We start from the raw sequence: 17,949 nt of genomic DNA, 5'->3' as shown, positions 1-17,949 counted from the left end.
TATATGGGCATTATCTACTGTAATAAAGTGTGTATATGGTGTATATAAAATAAAGGAAAAGTGATTTCAATGCTGCTTAAGCCACGACTACCTTTCACCGAAACAAGAAAGTGTCCGGCTACTGCCGTTTCTGTAGCTGTATTGTATGCGAGAGTTATTAAACAAATACGAGAGAGAGAAAAAAAAACAACCGACACGAACACATAAACACGGGACGACAAGAGAAAGAGCGACGAAGATAGAAAGGAAGAAAGATAAAAAACACGAACATTTCAAACGAATAACAGATCAAAATGAATGAACAAACTGGCGAATGAACGAAAGCCAATGGAAGAAAAACGCGGCAATCAGAAACAGGAACCTAAATGCAATTGCGGACTAGCGGATTGAAGCGAAACAAAACGGTACATAGTATTTATATCGAATGTAACAAGAGAAAAAAAAATGTGTGGAAAAGAAGAAGAAACAAGAGTAAAGCGACAGTGCCAAACAAAGTTGGTGATAGTTCGCTTAGTAATAAAAATGAAAACTTTACAATTTTGAAAATGAATGTATGGGGAAAAAGGGAATAAGAGCAAATAGGAGAGAGAGATTGCGCGCGAAAAACACAAGGTGAAAAAGTGTTTGCCATATTTCTGTTTACCATTTTCCCTCCTTCTTACTTCCTTTTAGCACCAATGCTCGATCTCACTATTCCAAAACTTAAATGAAGTACATTAAATTTCTCCCATTCAAATGGTTTACGTTCTACACACTTACCATTACTCTCTACTCTTATCATTGCAACATGCACATTTATTTCACTAAATAACGTACCAGCTACAAATAAACACGGATACCAAAGAAGACGGACAATAAAAAAATATCAAACACATTCACAAATACACACACGCGAGCGCACAATTCTTCTCATACATTTTTAACTGCATTTCGAATGTTGCATTTAAACCATTACAAAATCAAGTCGCGAAAAACTTTTACTTCAACATATTTAACAGATTTATCGCACATTTAATCTAGACGATTTTATTTTGCACCGTGCGCGCATATGTTTCACATCACATTTATAAATGCAATTTAATTGCATTTGTTTTTGCACACACAATATATGCCGTTTTTTCTACAGTCAAGTCAAAACATTCTGGAACTGAATTTCGGGAAAATATCACTTATTCATTTAATAACATTTGTTTTTCGAGAAAACTTTTTCGATAAATTTCAGAACAGAAGGTCAACGCTCAAGTTGTGTTTTAAAGGAATTGTAATCAAATTCAATATCTGATTATTTCAATTGTATTTTTAAAGAGAGTGAAGAAGGGTTAAAGAGTTTACTTTTGGAGTGAAATGGAATATGCTTAATTCCTTGAAATGTTTGGAGCTAACAAGAAGGAATTTAGTGTAAAATACAGAAATTCTCGTTAGATTGGGCCAAAAATCAGTGGATTGGTGACAATCGAATCCAAATTACGAATCAATCACTATTTATGCGAAATCGATTTCCCACCTGCAGTTTCATGGACCCAAAGATTCTCAAAAATGGGAATTTTCATTTGTTTTTAAGTTTGCGACTTACAATTTTGATGCCTATTTCTTTATCAATACTTCACGCATTTGAAAGAATAACAAAAATAAATGAAAATATCAAAGTCCAATATTTTATTCGGTTTTGAACTTGACTTATAACATTCTATGGAATTTCTCAATTTCATTATTATAATTTTAATCAAATAAATGCTTTTCTTGGTAATCTTTTAATGTTCTTGTTCAAATGAAAATCGACAATCGTATGAACCGTGTATAATTTTCTGGCCACTATATAAAGTACTAATGGATTAGCGCCAAAATAGACTGATTCGCACTCAAATCCATATCAAAATACTTTGTAAGTATATTGATCCTATTCAAATGTTTACCATAATATAAAACTTTTATTATTTGTTGCGGAGTGATGCTAATGAATTACACATTAATATTTGTTAAAGCTGGCAATTCCATTGTCGTTCTGATAAAGTTGTCGGCAGGAATGGTTTTGTTTATAGTGAAGTTTAATTTTTTTTCAATTGCTTCAATTTTGATAATATTGGTATATAGCTTTCACATTCAAAGAAACGGTCAATGAATGCGAAGTCTTCTATTGGAACCATACTGGCAGCGACTGATTCAATTAGTGGTTTCATCGATAGATTACAAATAACAAATTGAAGACATTTCAATATTATTACTGGTCGCATACTTCTTGACTTTTATAATCAATCTTCAAATCAACTAGCTTTGGTACAAGTTTGCTGGTAGTAATGAAAGTTTCTGGTTGTATAGCGTTACAATAACTAAACCTTAAACTTTTTGTATATTAATATAGTGAGTACTTCATCGTCTATATTTTTAAGAAAATTAACCTTTTCTAATTTTGGATGATTGTGATTCTCGTTTCTCGACAGAATTTTTAATTCGGTATGTTTCAAATTCGAAATTTCCAGCGTCACGGGTAAGTCAAATATAGATACATATTTTCCAACTATAGTCAATTTCTTCAAGCTCTGGAACATTTTCCATGTGTCGATGTTTTAATTATAAATTGATTGTACTTTTGATCAATACCTAAATCTCTTTTAAACGCCTTGGATAACATCATTTTGCATCATCCAGAAATCGCGTAGATTCAAAAGTGAAGTTATAGAAATCACAAGGATACGTCAGATAGCATAGAATCACCTGTATGCAATCATCGTTAAGTACGTTCAAAATATTTTTGTTTTTTGATTTTTTTCCGTCATTTTGATAACATTGATGTAAACGAAGCTATACCTATGTTATAATACCTAATAGTTTAATGCTGTAAAAGAATTATTATAGTAAATTTCCTTTGAATTCAAAATGAAATGAAGGCCTAAAAATGAATGATGAGTTCCACTACTTATTCTTAGGGATAATTAATTCTTGGACATAGAAGATGACGTAAAAAATTTAGGGGAGGGGGGTGATGTTAAAATTCTGTAGGGGGTTCCTGGAAAAATCCATGGGGGTCCCTGACGATGTCAACAATTTCTAGGAACCCTCGTCATCACCTATGATTCTTGGACCTTCAAATATTCGAAATATTCACAACCAAAACTCACTTATTGTACTTGAGATATGAATTATGACATCATTCTGTTGTAAATAAATGGTGTTTTGTTCGCTTATTTTCAGTTTGAAAGAAATAAATTTTACAATTTTTTATAAATATTTGCTGAATTTAAAGATACAATAATTCCTCTATATTTATTTTTTATTAATGTAAAATAATAGTTGAGCTGTTTTTACAAGTTTGTAATATGTAACACCCATATAAATCTATGGATAGATAGTAATTATCCTCTAGTTATTGGCTGTGCAAATGAATTAACAACATTAAAGACGAATCGATGCTGTTAAAAAATATATTTTCTGGGATATTTCACTTAAAAGAAAACCAACCAAAATATAACTCTTATTTTTGAAATATTCACGGTCTGTACGTTCGTCAACTTGAACAAATGATTTTTGTTTTTCAACGACTGGGGTTTTCCAATCAATAAAAACTTACCGAAAGATAGCCAGTCAAAGTAATTTGACGTTTATTATGTTAAAACTTAATCGAAATAACGCAAAATTGATTTTTGAAAAGCTTCTATTGACGATTTTAGAAATATGGAAACACACTCAAAATTAAGATAAAATGGAATTGTGCAATATTGAATTTAATCGAATGGATCTATCGATATATTGAATAGTTTGAGTTTGAAGTCAAATATTTTGGAAAAACTGCATTATTAATTAATTAAGAATGAAAAGACTTAATTTATTTTCTGAATTTTATTAAACTCTTCGATAAAAACTTTTCATATACCGTAAAAGTGGTGTAAAAAAATTTCCAACAAAAAGAAAGATTTTCTATGTATGTGTCTCCTATATTTTTCGACTTCTTAAATACAATAGCCAAAACTACCAGGAAAAAAATGTTGCTGACGATGAACACGAAATATTGCTCATCCCCGAAAAAAGCCAGTAGAAAAAAGTGGATTTAATCACAGTCGCATTAAAATATTAAGTGGTAATATGTTTGTATTTCATTTTTATCTGTTGGCATAACAGGCTCGATGATAGTAGGTGGTGATGGTGATGATGATGCTACCAGCATGAATAACATTGTTGATCCCTTTGCCTGTTTCGTACGGTATGTTGTTTTTGTGCTTCTCTTTTCTTCGGTTATTTGTGAGCGTCTCTTTTCATTTTCGATATAAAGTAGTTAAGTCAAATGGTATTAGCAAGTGAATCTAATACCATGTATTTTGTTCAATGTTGCGGTGAGGTTAAATTATGTGTGCGTGTGTCGTCGTTCTAACGTTGAATAGTTTGTACAAATGTAGCATACGTTAGCAAATAAAAGACCGAGAGATACCCATGTTTCATCAGAGTGTTAACCAGCTTTAAGTAATGATATAAGTTGCACTTGTGTTTCCAACCATTTATTTATGAACAGCATATTTATTCGGATGAATGACATAATAATGTATGTTTTGTCGCACCATGACGGGCGAAAACACGCCAATTCGGACATTCACATTTAAAGTCTCATACATTTTAGAAAAATGATGGTGTGTGATTTTTACGTCTTTGGATTGTATGTGTGATTGTGTCACCATCATAGAAAAATTGACATGGAAAACCGCATCATTTCGTCGTTGTTAGTCAGTATCGTGTTTAATTCATATCTGGATCACATAACACAATTTATCACATATTCATAATAAATATATTTCTGTCTGTCATTTTGTGACGCACATACACTGTATATACACGCACCGTGTTGACACTTCGTCAATCTCGCACATATGAGAGAAGAGCCCACATTGACTGAGTCTCGATACACACTACACAGACCATGGCAAGGGTATCTGAAAAAAACAAACTCGTACAAATCACACATTGCTCTCTGTCTGTCTATCTGTTTGAAAACAATACCTTATTATAAATTGTGTGTTTGTAATCATTAGCACATATTATATAGAGGCACATAGTTTCTAAACTGTTGTGTGCGGCAAAATGGAGTGTAGGCATTCTTTGGCATCGTTATGGGTATACTCGATCAGTACCAATTGTCGACTGTTACTGCTGCGGCCGATGGCATTGCATGTTCAGCCCAAACAGCGTCTAATCCCAAATAATCGTATAAATCTTCTAGTGAAAACTAAATCCCAATTTATATGGAGGTTAGTAGTATGATATGTAATACATGAATTTTCTTGTAATTCACCATCCAAATACAAAATGCATGTGTTTGTGTGTGGATGTGGGCATTAGCTGCCGAAATGTATCTACTACAACCGAATGATACATAAACATACGATGTCAATGTTTGACGATGACAATAACCACCGACTGCAGTACGTATCTCACGTAATAAAAATCCACACACTTTTTCGATTGTAGAATGAAAAGGGGAAATCGGATATGCGAATAAATAATATGACTTTGTTTTGTTTTTCATCATAATTTTTGTGTGTGCGTTCAAAAATATGATTCTCTCTTGCTAAATTCCCGTTATTTTTTCTTCTCACTCCAACTCTCTCCGTATCACATCACTCAAAATACCGAGAAATATACGAAATGAAAAGGAAAAAAAAATTGGAAAAGAAATCCTTACAATAAATATATATTTTGGTTTTATATTCATTCGTTGGTGTATTTTTTTTGTAACATTTTTCGCACAATCTCATTCCCATGTGACAATCAATTCGAATGTGTCATACACACATAATAAAGCCGGCAACGTTTATTTAAATGATTGAAACTCGCGCACTCTTCTCCAAATCAACAGTGTTTGTGTACAAATGATTTCGGATTTTAAATTTCAATTGAAAGTGGAGGCAGTAGGAGGGAAAAAATCCAACCGAAAAGGGACACGTCAGTGAAAAAAATGATTGCAATTCACTGGGGACCTTTAAATTGCCATTACGCTGAAACGTGAATGCCAAAGTGCGTTCATATCATTGACGAATTGAAAAAAATCGAGTGACACAATTGAAATCTGCTTCTTTTTCGATTGTCATCGTCATTTTTGTCGTTCAGGTAATTTAATTTTTGTTTTTGCCCATCACGCAAGCAAATTTCAAAAGGTTAACATTTACCTGTACATCGTTTTGTATAGAAGGCGGTCCTAAAAAACTTGAGAAAAAAAAGAGTTAAAAGAAGCCACGTGATTTGGCAACCTCACGCAAAGTCGACTGTGGAAAATGTCCGTGGTCTAGCAATTAATTTTATGGTTTCTCGGATAAATGATGAAGTCATTTGTATCATGTTTTAGGACTGACCAGTCAACTAGCCACCTCGTCAAATTGTGAGCAATATTCAGAGTTCACAGACTGGCATATAGATGCATGCACGCACACGCATTTAAATCGAAACTCAAGCAAATAATCTAACATCATTACCCTCGTCGTATGTTTGCCACTCTATCTCAAATGCCTTGATTTAAATATTGGCTTATGGATTTATCATTTTGTGCAAACGACAATGGCATCAGGTGTGTGCACATTTCACACATTACACTTGCAAATTTACTGCACTGTTCTGGTGATTCTCTCTGGATGTCGGTGTGTGTGTATATGTTATTCTGGACCAGCAAATAAATACATGAAAATACAAAAATAAATACGATGAAAAAAATATATATTTATTTTATAAATGTAATGTACAACAGAAAATTATGATTATCCACCATTTTTCAACGAGAGGGAGAGAATATATATTTATGTATGGACAGAGAAAAAGGCATACACTTTCTAATAAATATAAACCGACGCAAGTGAAATGTATAAAGAGAAGCGATTTGTAAGAATATAAGAAGAGAGAAGAATGAAAAAAAAAGAAATTTAACGATAATCTGTAAACACCTGAGACGGAGTGAATGTGGGGCGGAGTAGTAACCAACGAACGAACGCGAAACACATGTCCTCATCGAAAACTAAGCCCACGTTTGGAACGATGAGATAGAAAAAGAAAGCTTGCTCCTAGTTAAAGAACCAAAAAAGTAACAACGATTTTTCACTCGGAACTCTCTCTCTCTCTCTCTCTCTCTCTCTCTCTAACATATTTCAGATTTGTTTTCAACAAATAGAAAATGAAAAAGAGAAGAAAAATTGCAAGCAGAAAAAAAAACAATTGTACACCAAATAAATACTTACATAATTTTCTTCAGTTACCAACAACCTTATCGCAAGCGAGTTTTCGATGTGATTTGAATTTGTTCATAAATCAAGCCAAATTTTGCAATATACTACGATTTTCGCTTTCTCTTGCTCTTTATTTCCTTTGTTTGAATTGGATTTTTTTTTGCTCCCATTATCGCCACCGACGTAAGAATTTATGTTTGTGAACGGCGCTTACATTACATCGGGTCAAAGAAATTCACCGTTTTTTGGAATAATGAAATAGAAAAAAAAAGTTGAAAGGTGAATAAAGCAAAAGTGGTTGGCTGCCAAAAATGTCGATCGATTTTTTGTTCAGACAGTAATTGATTTGAGTGATTTTCACCGTTCAAAAGGGATAATTAGCTGTAAATCGTGCGAAACGGAGATCGGTCTTAAAAAGCATCAATAAATTTCAACTTCTCGTTCCCTTATTACACCTTGATCGCAAGTCGAATCGTGAGCACTTCGGCGCCCCTTTATCTCACCTCATTGGCGTTTTTCGTGCTTCGATACTCAAGAGACTACAAGCATCACCCATAAATTCATCAATTTAAACTAATAATCTTACCATTTAATTCTGTTAGTCCGTACTTGTTTACTAATCTGCAATTCATTCATTATCTAATAAAGTGAAGGCAAAAAGACAAGCCTTAGAAACAATACAATATTAATAATGGATAATTGCTCGAAGAGAATGCGAAAGTGTAAAAGATATTTGGAGCGCATCATTGATATGGTGTCTATGTCATTGTTTCTTGTGTATGTGCCGTTTACATTATCCGGTTTTTGGCAATTTGTACTCGTTTGCTTGGCGAAAATCTCTTGAGATGGATGGATAATAAACGATAGTTTCAAAAGCTAATTTCGACAATGTGATTTTGTCATAAGAGAAGATTGAACGACCGATTTTCCCCGCATAGGGTGCTGCTATAGCAGTGAGTGTCATTTTATTGCGCAAATTAAGAACGTACATACTTGTTTCATTCAAGCCATTGACATTTTGTGGCTTGCCGTAACAGCAATTGTACGACGAAAAAAAACAACTGATTTTAGGCACAATATACGTAACCCGATAAGAAAGGAACTACCATGTTAATACAGAGATTATAATGTGTAGGTTTTTATATGTGAAAGTGGAGCGGTGAACACGGATGGTTTTTAGCAACAAAAAAAACAAGTCACATGGAATTAAGGAGCAAAAGGCAAATTTAAAATTAAAGCCCAATATTACATAATTTTTTCCCTTTCGTTTGCAATGCAATCGAATTAGATCAAGAGATGATTTTAGTATTATAAGGGTCATCGCAGTTAAATAAAACATTTTCGGCCGACGACGGTTGTATGTGTGTCTTTTTTTTCTTCACTGAATCTCGACTATTGAAGTACGCGCAATCAAAGAAATTCGATCCATGTTGCAGTTAAGATAGAAGTATTTTGTGTGATCCCAAAAATTGACCTGTTTACATAATTCGTCTCTCTCAGAACCAAGTAAACGTTTGAATGTTTATGCGATTTTTTTTTCGGGTGTTATAGTAATTGTGATACTGTTTTGGTCTGTCTCAAACATTTTTTTATGGTCTCATCACATTTTCTATCGTTCAATATATGGATTTTCGGTGGTTGATGCATTCAACTGAGAACAGAGAACACACACATGCAATATTGTTGATATTATTTTGTTGTTGTTTGTCTGAACTGAAGCCTACAAATAAAAACGATAGGGTCACTCTCATCATACATGGATTACTCAACTCTGTTTTCCGCAATGTGTTTATACATTTTTTTTTATTGGTTTTTGTTTTCTTCCTCACATTCAGAAATAAGTTTGGTCGATGATCTGAAAGAAAAAAAACTCATCGCATAAATTGAGAGCAGCATGGCACCATTCGATGGCAAGCAAAACAATGGTTTTAACATGTTCATGTTATGCATGAAATCATCAAAAAAGAAAACAAATAAAAACTTTAGCAACAAGATTATAGGGATTTGTTCATTCTCAGAGATATGGACACTATGCAATAACGCATAAAAATATCATACGGCTCTCGTCGCTTGTTTGACGTAGAAAATTCTTGAGTGATAGTGGCCGGTTTGACTGGACACAAAGAAACATACATATCGAAAAATATGAAAGGAATTTTGACGAAAAATACTACGATCAAAGCTTTTACAACATATAACATATACATCGATGAAAATTGCCGAGAAAAGGAGAGAAAATAAAATGGAGGCTCAACAAATTTTTCACATTTTTTTATAAACACACATCAAGTTCTATTTCACATTTTTTTCGACTGTTTTTACAACTCGAAGTATGGGTGATAATAAAATATTTTACTGTCCCTCATTTAAAATATTCGCCAACTCAATCATTGTATATTTATTTACATTTTTTTTTTCATTCAATTCTATAGAATAACTATGGTTCGGTCTTTATTAACAAGTTGTCAAATTTAACTAAACATCCAGTTTATCGTTGAAAAGTTATAAAATTTTTTTATTATTCTACGTATTTTTAACATTGAAATATATGATTTATTCACAAATTAATTCGAATAGTACATTTTTCCTACTCGTATTTAATTTCGATGTCAGTAGAAACTTTTTGCATTTTGATCCGTTGAATTCAGAGTAATTTCGCGATTTTTATAAATTGATACGATCGTGGAACAGAATGCTGTTCAAATTTCGAATTCAAAATCGACTTTATTGAAATCCTGGTGGTGGGGTCAATGGTGGCGCTGGCTGTTCATCAGCATCAGCTTGTTGTTGGTTGATTTGGGGGATTGAAGGTAGTCGATTTGGTGGATTCGGTTGATTCACCGTGTTGTTGGCATTTGTTCCAGATGAATGTTTTCTGGCTTGAATTCTCTATAAAATGGATGAATTAAAAAGTTGAAAATTATGAAAAACCAACTGAGTGGCAATAAAAAATTGTATCAAACCTGTAATCGTTGCATTGTTGCCGTAAAACTTGTATCAGTTTGACGTACATTGAATTGATTTTGATTTGCGGGCGGCGGTTTGGGTTTCGGAATTGCTGCAATTTTTTCTGGTGCAGGTGTTGCAAATATCTTTGACGTATCACCGAAAACCGATGATGTCTTCAATTTCGCTTTTCGAATGAGTGGAACTTTTCGTTTCGCCTTTTCATGATCGCTAGAATTGCTTAATCGACTGTTGCCGCGAAATGAAGAGTCCATTGTGAATTTTCCAAAACTTGAACTAGCTGAACTCCGTCCTGTTTAGATAAACCGGTGTCTTACTGAATTCCAAATAAAACTTATGATGTAAATTACCTGAATTTGATGCGGTGGGTAGATTGACAAGCGATCGGCCAGACATTTGTCTGATTCTGCTTAAATCCGGTCGTGAATGTTGTGATGATCGTGACATTGGTCGGCTTCCTGGCGGCGATGATGGTAATTTGGGTGTGCGTGCTTCAAAATCGTCAAAACCATCAGCTTGCGAAAAGTATTTGCTTGAGAAAATATTCTCATCACCACCTGGTAGCGTACATAGGTCATTTTGTGATTGAGATCTCATAAATGTGGGTTCATTAAATGAAGACTGTGTGTTATTTCTTTGGCTGAAATCAAAATTCATTCCGAAGTTATTCAATTGTGTCGGTTGAATGAAAAACGAATCATCTAGACTCATTGGCGAAGACATTGTGCTAAAACTGCTTGAACTACTGGAACTGTATCGTGACTTGGTTTGAAAAGATGAAAAGCTTGACTGGGAATCGTTATAGTCAAACAGACTTCGACGCATTGTAAATGTTTTGGACGCTGATGATGGTGGTCTGGAACTGGTCTCAGATCTTGGCGGAGTTTTTGGGCTAAATGATAATCGTGACGGAGTCGAAATTTTGGCCGCTTTGGATGTAAAACTATTAATGCCACTCAACTCAACATTCGGAACGATGAGACGTTGAACTGATAAAATTGATGATAATTCGTCTGGATCACGTTCAATATTTGGATTCATCGGTGATATTTCATCTTGTACATTATTTTGTTGTGCTTGTGATGCTGGTGCTGGCGCTGGCGCTAGTGGTTCTGGCATTTCATTTGATAAACTCAAATTTCCAAGCGCTTCAATCAAACCATCTTGATGCTCTTCAACAAATGTTACAAGAAAATTTTGGATGGCAATATTTTGTGCATCGCTGAGGTTGACGTCTTCATTAATTTCATCATTATAACGCAACGTCCAATCGAGAGTAGTGTTTCGTATTAAACTCGATATGTCACCGTATGCATTGTATAAAATACGGTCAATCTTTAAATGATCTTCATATTCCGTGCTTGTGGTTGACGTGGTACGTTCTGATGGTGCACCAAAATGACGTCGTCGACGACGATGCGCTGTATTTATGCCATTCGAAATAACGCTTGCCACATCATCGATCGACATAACTCGTAAATTCTGGTTCAAATGCAATATTTGTCGGCCTATATTTGAGAGTTTGCGTTTCGGCCGGTTTTGAGTCTAGAAAAATACGAAAAAGAAATTAAAAATGATGTCAAAAGAACATTTCTTGCTTTTGGAAACTTAAACTCAACCATATTTTGAGAATTTTCACCGCTGATAAAACGTTGATTGAGTTCAGTGGCATGGGCCATGATATCAGCTGGAAATCGTACAGTTTTGGCAATAGCCAAACCATAACTTGTCACGCCTGTAGTAACACCTTCCTGAAAACTCCAACAAATTACACTATGAATTTAGACAGAATGAAGATAAATAAAAACTCTCACTTGAATTCGATGATTGTACACCAAGGAATGTCCTCCACTTTCATTGTTTGTAATTTGTTCAGCAGAGAAACTTAAACTTGAACAAAAAAAAAAACACAAGAAATTTCTTCATTCAGTTTTTAAAGAAATGTCATGTGGAAAATCGCAACGCTTACTTCACAACATTGAAGAATGGATCGCTCAATTTGGTTAGACTATGAAAATGGGTGGTCAGAAAGATGAACGGTGCTGTAATGACGTTGATATTTGTATTTTTCAATGTTGAACTACGTGTTGTAGTTGATGCTCCTTCAACAGAAACGCCACCGTTCACAGTCCCATTGTCATTGTCGCACATTTGATTGCTTTCATTTACAAAATATTTTCCATCGTTGAAAGTACCGCGAATCGATGCCAAATGTTCACAAATATTCCATGCCAATTGAGAGCCCTCCTTTGGATTTGTACTACGGCATAGTTCATCAATTATTACCAAACTATTTGACGTCACATTTTTTAAAATGTGCTCGATATTATTCATCTACATTTAAATTTGGAATTATTATTGAATTCATTGATTAAAATACAAAATGTCAATTTATACTACCTCCATCATGAATGTTGACAAATTTTTCTGGATTGAGTCATTGAATCCCATTCGACTGAAGATTCGATCGGTGATGCGAAATTGTGCACTTTTAGCTGGTACATAACAACCGATCTATGTGCAAAAAATGAATTAAATTGTAATAAACGACAACGATTGCTCCAGGGTTTAAACTACCTGTGCCATAATCTGAAGAATAGCAATGGTTTTTATGTAAACTGTCTTTCCGCCCATATTCGGTCCAGTTATTATAAAGAAATTATACTCTGGAGTCGCAATCTAGAAATTAATCTTTTTTTAGATTTTTGTTTCTCCTTTTTTTCAAATTTTATTTACTATGTTATTTGGTGTAGCTATTGTTCGATGAATATTTTTTTCAAGTAAGGGATGAATCGCATCAACAATTCTCATTTCATCACTGAATGTTGGACGAACAAAATTGTTATTTGCACTGGCCTAATCAAGATAAAGAAATAATAAAGACAAATCAACGATTTCGTATGAAATTAAAAAAAAAATCTTGACTGAAATCGTGTACAGAACATAATATCGACAAAGAAAGAAACATAAGCCCATACCGTAGCATATGATAAAATGATATCGAGCGTTGCAGTGTATCCACTCAAATCGTAAACCGCATCGATTTCTTTCATAATTCCATTCAACATCTGAGCGATGACACTGTTAAAACAAAGAGAAACCAAATTATGAAAAAGTTGCAATTATCGAATCTCTTTTTTTATCGCTCAAATTTCGTCGAATTCAATTTTTTTAAAATTTTTAAAGTCCGTACATGTTGCTTTGAAGCGTTATTTCTTCGATAATATCCTGGATACGAATATTGAGTTTTTTGACCTCTGGCGTTGTCAAGTAGCATGTGTTCCTTTTGGAGTCGAACTAACCATAAATCGTTTGAAAATGTCATTGGCGAATTAAATTGGATGCCAAAACTTTATAAGAAACACTCACCACTTCAATTTCGTCGGGGAATTCAAGTGTCACCGCGTGATTTGCAATCAACAATATCACATGGAAACCTCTTTGCACAGAATAATGCCGTTTAAATGCTTGACCATATTTGCTCGACATTTCACCAATGCATACTAAAAAAAACATGAATAAAAAAAACTTTGAAGTCGAAAATGTATCCAATTTTGTTACTTAAATTTTGTTTTATCCATTACCGTCCAATTGCTGCGATAATTCGTTGAAAGTTTTTCGAAGAATGTCAACAAGATTGTTGTGGCCACTTTGAATGCAATTAATACGTTGCACGAGTTGAGAGGTGCTGTCTTTGTGAAACTGCATTATATTTTTATTAATCACGGTATCAATATGATTTAATATTGAAACGTAACGTTGATCCATGAGGTTTACTTTAATTTCCTGAAATACTTTGCTCGTCAATGGCACTAGCCGACCCTCCAACGATGGCACAAGCGCAAGACATTTCTGCAAGTGCAACGCTTGATTTATGAGTATTTCGGCTGCTCGTAAGTTATTATCTTGTGGCACAACCAAAGCCAGTTTGTACAATCGATCGACATTATTGAATTGGCCTAAAACGGATATGAGATCTTCTTTCAGCTGCTGATATTCAGGCTGATTTAGTTCGGCAATACAATCATGAATGTCATTGATGCTGGTTATATCACACATTGGCTCCAAAATGCGGGCACGAAGTGTTCGTTGTCCAAGTGATGTTTTACAATGATCCAGAATCTTGTACAATGACGGAAAATTACTTTTGACCGTATTCGGATTGTTTTGTGACATCAGTTCTAGTTTGTATGATGTATCAATATCTGCAACAAATGTCAGTGACACTCAAAATGATAAACAATGCGAAATAAACGACACTCACCAATTTGCATATGCGCAAATTTTGTCTCAAAATCCAATTTCAAACCGTTTTCTTTGAAATAAATGTTGAGATGAAATTGTAAATATTTCAATAAACCTGATGCAGCCGAGAGTGCATAGTATTTCAATGCAATTTCCTCTTTAACATATTTATATTTGTCGGAGCAATACTTTGTGATCAAAGTCAAACCATCGGTCTCGCTGAAATGTCGCCGAGGAACTGTTATAAGCGGTAATTTGGGAAAGTCTTCGCGTATAAATTTGATCAATTTTCCATCGGCTGTTTCGGGTTTTGCATCGTACAACGTGTGAGGTAAAATAATTTCGCATGGATCGATTATATGAATTTTCATCAACAATGCAGAATACCATGGGTCATCGCTCAATTGAATCAAATTTACCGATGGCTAAAATGATGGAATTTAAATGAAACCAAATGATGTTACAATATCATTGGCAAAATATAGTAAACGTACACTTTCGATATCAATGTATGCAATTCCAACTTCACCATGTGCATATCCTCGACCAGATGTGATGCCTGCAAAATAAACCATCCGAAACATGAAAATCGATTTCGAGCGACCAATTTTTGTGATTCGCATCGATTTTTCACAAACGTATAACTTACTGACGTATGTGCTTGATTGTTTGACGACCGAATTTCCACGAGTCGCTAATGTGGTGAACGAATATCTTGGAATGAAAAAAGAGTTTAAGCCATAAGATTTGAAATTTGCTTGAAGTGATTGATAATTACTCATTTGCATTGTTTTGATTATCCAAAATTCCTTGTGCTTGGCCTGCTGCTTCAACTCCAATCGGATTTATTCGATTGAAATCCAAGTAATCTAAATTAAAATCGGTCAACCGATTAGATTCGTATTGAAGATGAATAATCGAATTTTTGAGAATTGAAAACTGAATTGAATTTGATTTCGAATAAATTCTTACCTCGATATCGCTGAGCTGATGGACGTTTTCTCTTTTTACTCAACACATTCATCGTGACGTCTTTGCAACACTCGAATCAAATTGCGACTAATTTCTTTTGATTTAAACTGCTTCAAGATTCGAATGTGTGTCCGGTATTGATAAGTTTTGTTTATGAATCGCATCGTTCAATGAAGTGTTTGTCGTTTTTTTCTCATTCTAACCATCAACCGCAATTCATTCCTTTTCATTCAATTTCATTTCTGTTTCTTTGTCTCACTTGCGCTCACATGCTCTTACCTTCTTACTCCAATTCATACCATCAAGATGAAATGCCGTTTCAAAGTGTGAGTCATCGTTGCATTTGTTTTGACTCGAATTTGTCGCTTCAAATGTTTATTTTTTCTTTCAAAAATTCATTCACACACACACAAATTCACCAGCAACGGTCATTATATAAACGGAATCATGTTCGGTGGCTATTGTTTATTTAATCACAATTGGCATTTGTGAGTTTGTCGATTCTGTATCATGCTCTCATTCATTTACTGAACGGAATACTGTTATTCACATCGTTGTTAGTTCCTAATCGTTTATTTTGTGTTGTTATTAGTAATGTAATAACATGTTTGATTTCTCGGGGTGAATCACAATGCAAAATCTCTGCTTTCGGATGTGTACCGTATGTTTTCCCTAAATGTGAACGTAAAATGAAATTTCATAATTTCGGAACTAGGCGAATTTATGATATGAACAAGAACCACCACACAACAATCGATGGTTTTCGTTATGGTCGTCATCGTCGTTTGTGCGGCGCATCTAAACTCAATATTTAATAACATTCTCAAAATGAAATAAAAGCGGGAAAAAAGTGTATGTGTTCTTATGATGAAAAATATCGAATGATTTATGGAAAAATCTCGATTCGGTTATATTAAAATTCCTCAAAGGCAATTAATAAGGGTTGAGGCCTCTAATGCAAACACACGGTCATGTTGAACATCCAAAAAAACCGTATTCATTTTGTTTGGAATAATGTGGTGATCTCGAGATTTTATGACGTTCCACATACCATCACACTTTGATATTGGAAATTATATTTTCTTCTGCGAATAAACGAAATCATAAATTGAATCAATCATTTGCGGCCAATTGCCTGACACATTTCGAACTGTCTTCGTTGTCGATAAAAATTGTGCTTCTTTTCATACGAAAATCACGTAATGATGAATGCACTGGTATTGACATTACGTTAATTTTCATCTTTGAGCAATGAAGAAAAAAACACATTTTCATCTCATGGTACGACAGAAAAAAAATGAGGGAGGACCTCCGCGCTAGCGTACATACAAAAAACCATAAACGCACACGTGCACCGAGCAATAATAAAATCATAAAAAAATTGTTTGAGATGACAAATGATGATATGAAATGCAACAGTATGAACAGCGTTGAGCATGTGTTTCGGTTAAACAACAAAAAAAAATTGAATTTAATTTGATATAATAAACCATATCGAATGCAATGAATATAGACTCTCTCTCAGTGATTTTCATTTGATTGCCGCTTTCGCGGCCTCGATCTCTCTCTCTTTTTCTCTTTCTCCTTCTCCTTCTCCTGTTCCCTTTGATCCGATTGGTTTGTATTTGTTAACTGGGAAAAAAATATGTTTGAAAATTAATTTATTTACGCCACATTTAAAATCTATAATTCATTCTGTGTTTTACTCGTTGATTGCATGAAAATACAAACCAATCGCCACAAAATAAACATTGGCCATATCGACACATAAAATTTATACTGTACAATGTAGACACATCTTAAATCTCTATACACTTCGGATTAATTTGATGTCGCTGTTATTAATAGCCCAGAAAAACAGGTGGACACACATTTTGTATATATGTAAATTGTTTACAATGACTTTTTCCCCGACTCTCTCTCTTTCTCTCTCTCTCGCTCTCTGTCCATGTATCTCTTTGTTTATTAATCGAAAAAAAGAGAACTTATTTGTTTTATGTATCTGAATAATTGCTTTCCAGTTCAACATATCGTCAGCTTAACCAGGCCATAATCCACAATAAAAGCCTGAAGCACAACACATCCAATATAAGCCCAATAAAAAAAACTATTCAAAATGGACGGATTGAGCGGATATGACAAAAATAAACAAAATATACCGAAAGAAAATATGTTTGTATGTCCAAATAGATCTCATTTTATTTTATCTCTTCAACACGCATTTTTTTTTTTCGTGTAATTTTGGAAATTTATTTGCCTCTAAAAACTCTTTGAATAAATGACACACACACACACACTTAGACGTGATGATGGTTTAACGCGTATTTTATGCGTCGTACGACACAAACCGAAAATAATATGAAGATTTAAAGCTGCAAAGTGAATGGAACTGTATAAGCCAAATATAAAATCGATTACGTGCTGTAAACATACATGCTCTCATAAGCAGCAATCGAACGCAATTTAATGAAATCGTTTCGAGCGTTATAAACGGATTATTCGTTAATACTTACTGTTGGTGTAATTTTTTTTCTCACTTCGTCGAAGTGTGCAATTCTGAGATCGAATACCG

The 17,949-nt window shown here is 34.1% G+C and overlaps 1 protein-coding gene across 1 annotated transcript; it reads right to left on the bottom strand.

Annotated features, from left to right (window-relative positions):
* Nucleotides 1–9,833: 9,833 nt before the first annotated feature.
* On the bottom strand, nucleotides 9,834–15,429 carry LOC116347691 (mutS protein homolog 4-like). The gene is made up of 18 exons (XM_031778398.1): nucleotides 15,378–15,429; nucleotides 15,184–15,274; nucleotides 15,055–15,119; nucleotides 14,900–14,964; nucleotides 14,425–14,830; nucleotides 13,745–14,365; nucleotides 13,530–13,663; nucleotides 13,354–13,457; nucleotides 13,139–13,241; nucleotides 12,897–13,016; nucleotides 12,738–12,839; nucleotides 12,561–12,674; nucleotides 12,130–12,494; nucleotides 11,975–12,050; nucleotides 11,780–11,911; nucleotides 10,511–11,705; nucleotides 10,157–10,452; nucleotides 9,834–10,082 (listed from the first exon to the last, which is right to left on the bottom strand). Exons 1-18 carry the CDS (start codon nucleotides 15,427–15,429, stop codon nucleotides 9,918–9,920), a joined length of 4,206 nt encoding a protein of 1,401 aa, XP_031634258.1. The 3' UTR covers nucleotides 9,834–9,917.
* Between the last annotated feature and the right edge of the window lie 2,520 nt (nucleotides 15,430–17,949).

The sequence above is a fragment of the Contarinia nasturtii genome, unplaced genomic scaffold (genome assembly GCF_009176525.2).
Source record: "Contarinia nasturtii isolate CC-2019 unplaced genomic scaffold, AAFC_CNas_1.1 Cnas_scaffold_129, whole genome shotgun sequence".
NCBI lineage: Eukaryota > Metazoa > Arthropoda > Insecta > Diptera > Cecidomyiidae > Contarinia > Contarinia nasturtii.
The sequence above is the reverse complement of the archived record's forward strand: the minus strand, read 5'-3'. Positions and strand labels throughout refer to the sequence as shown.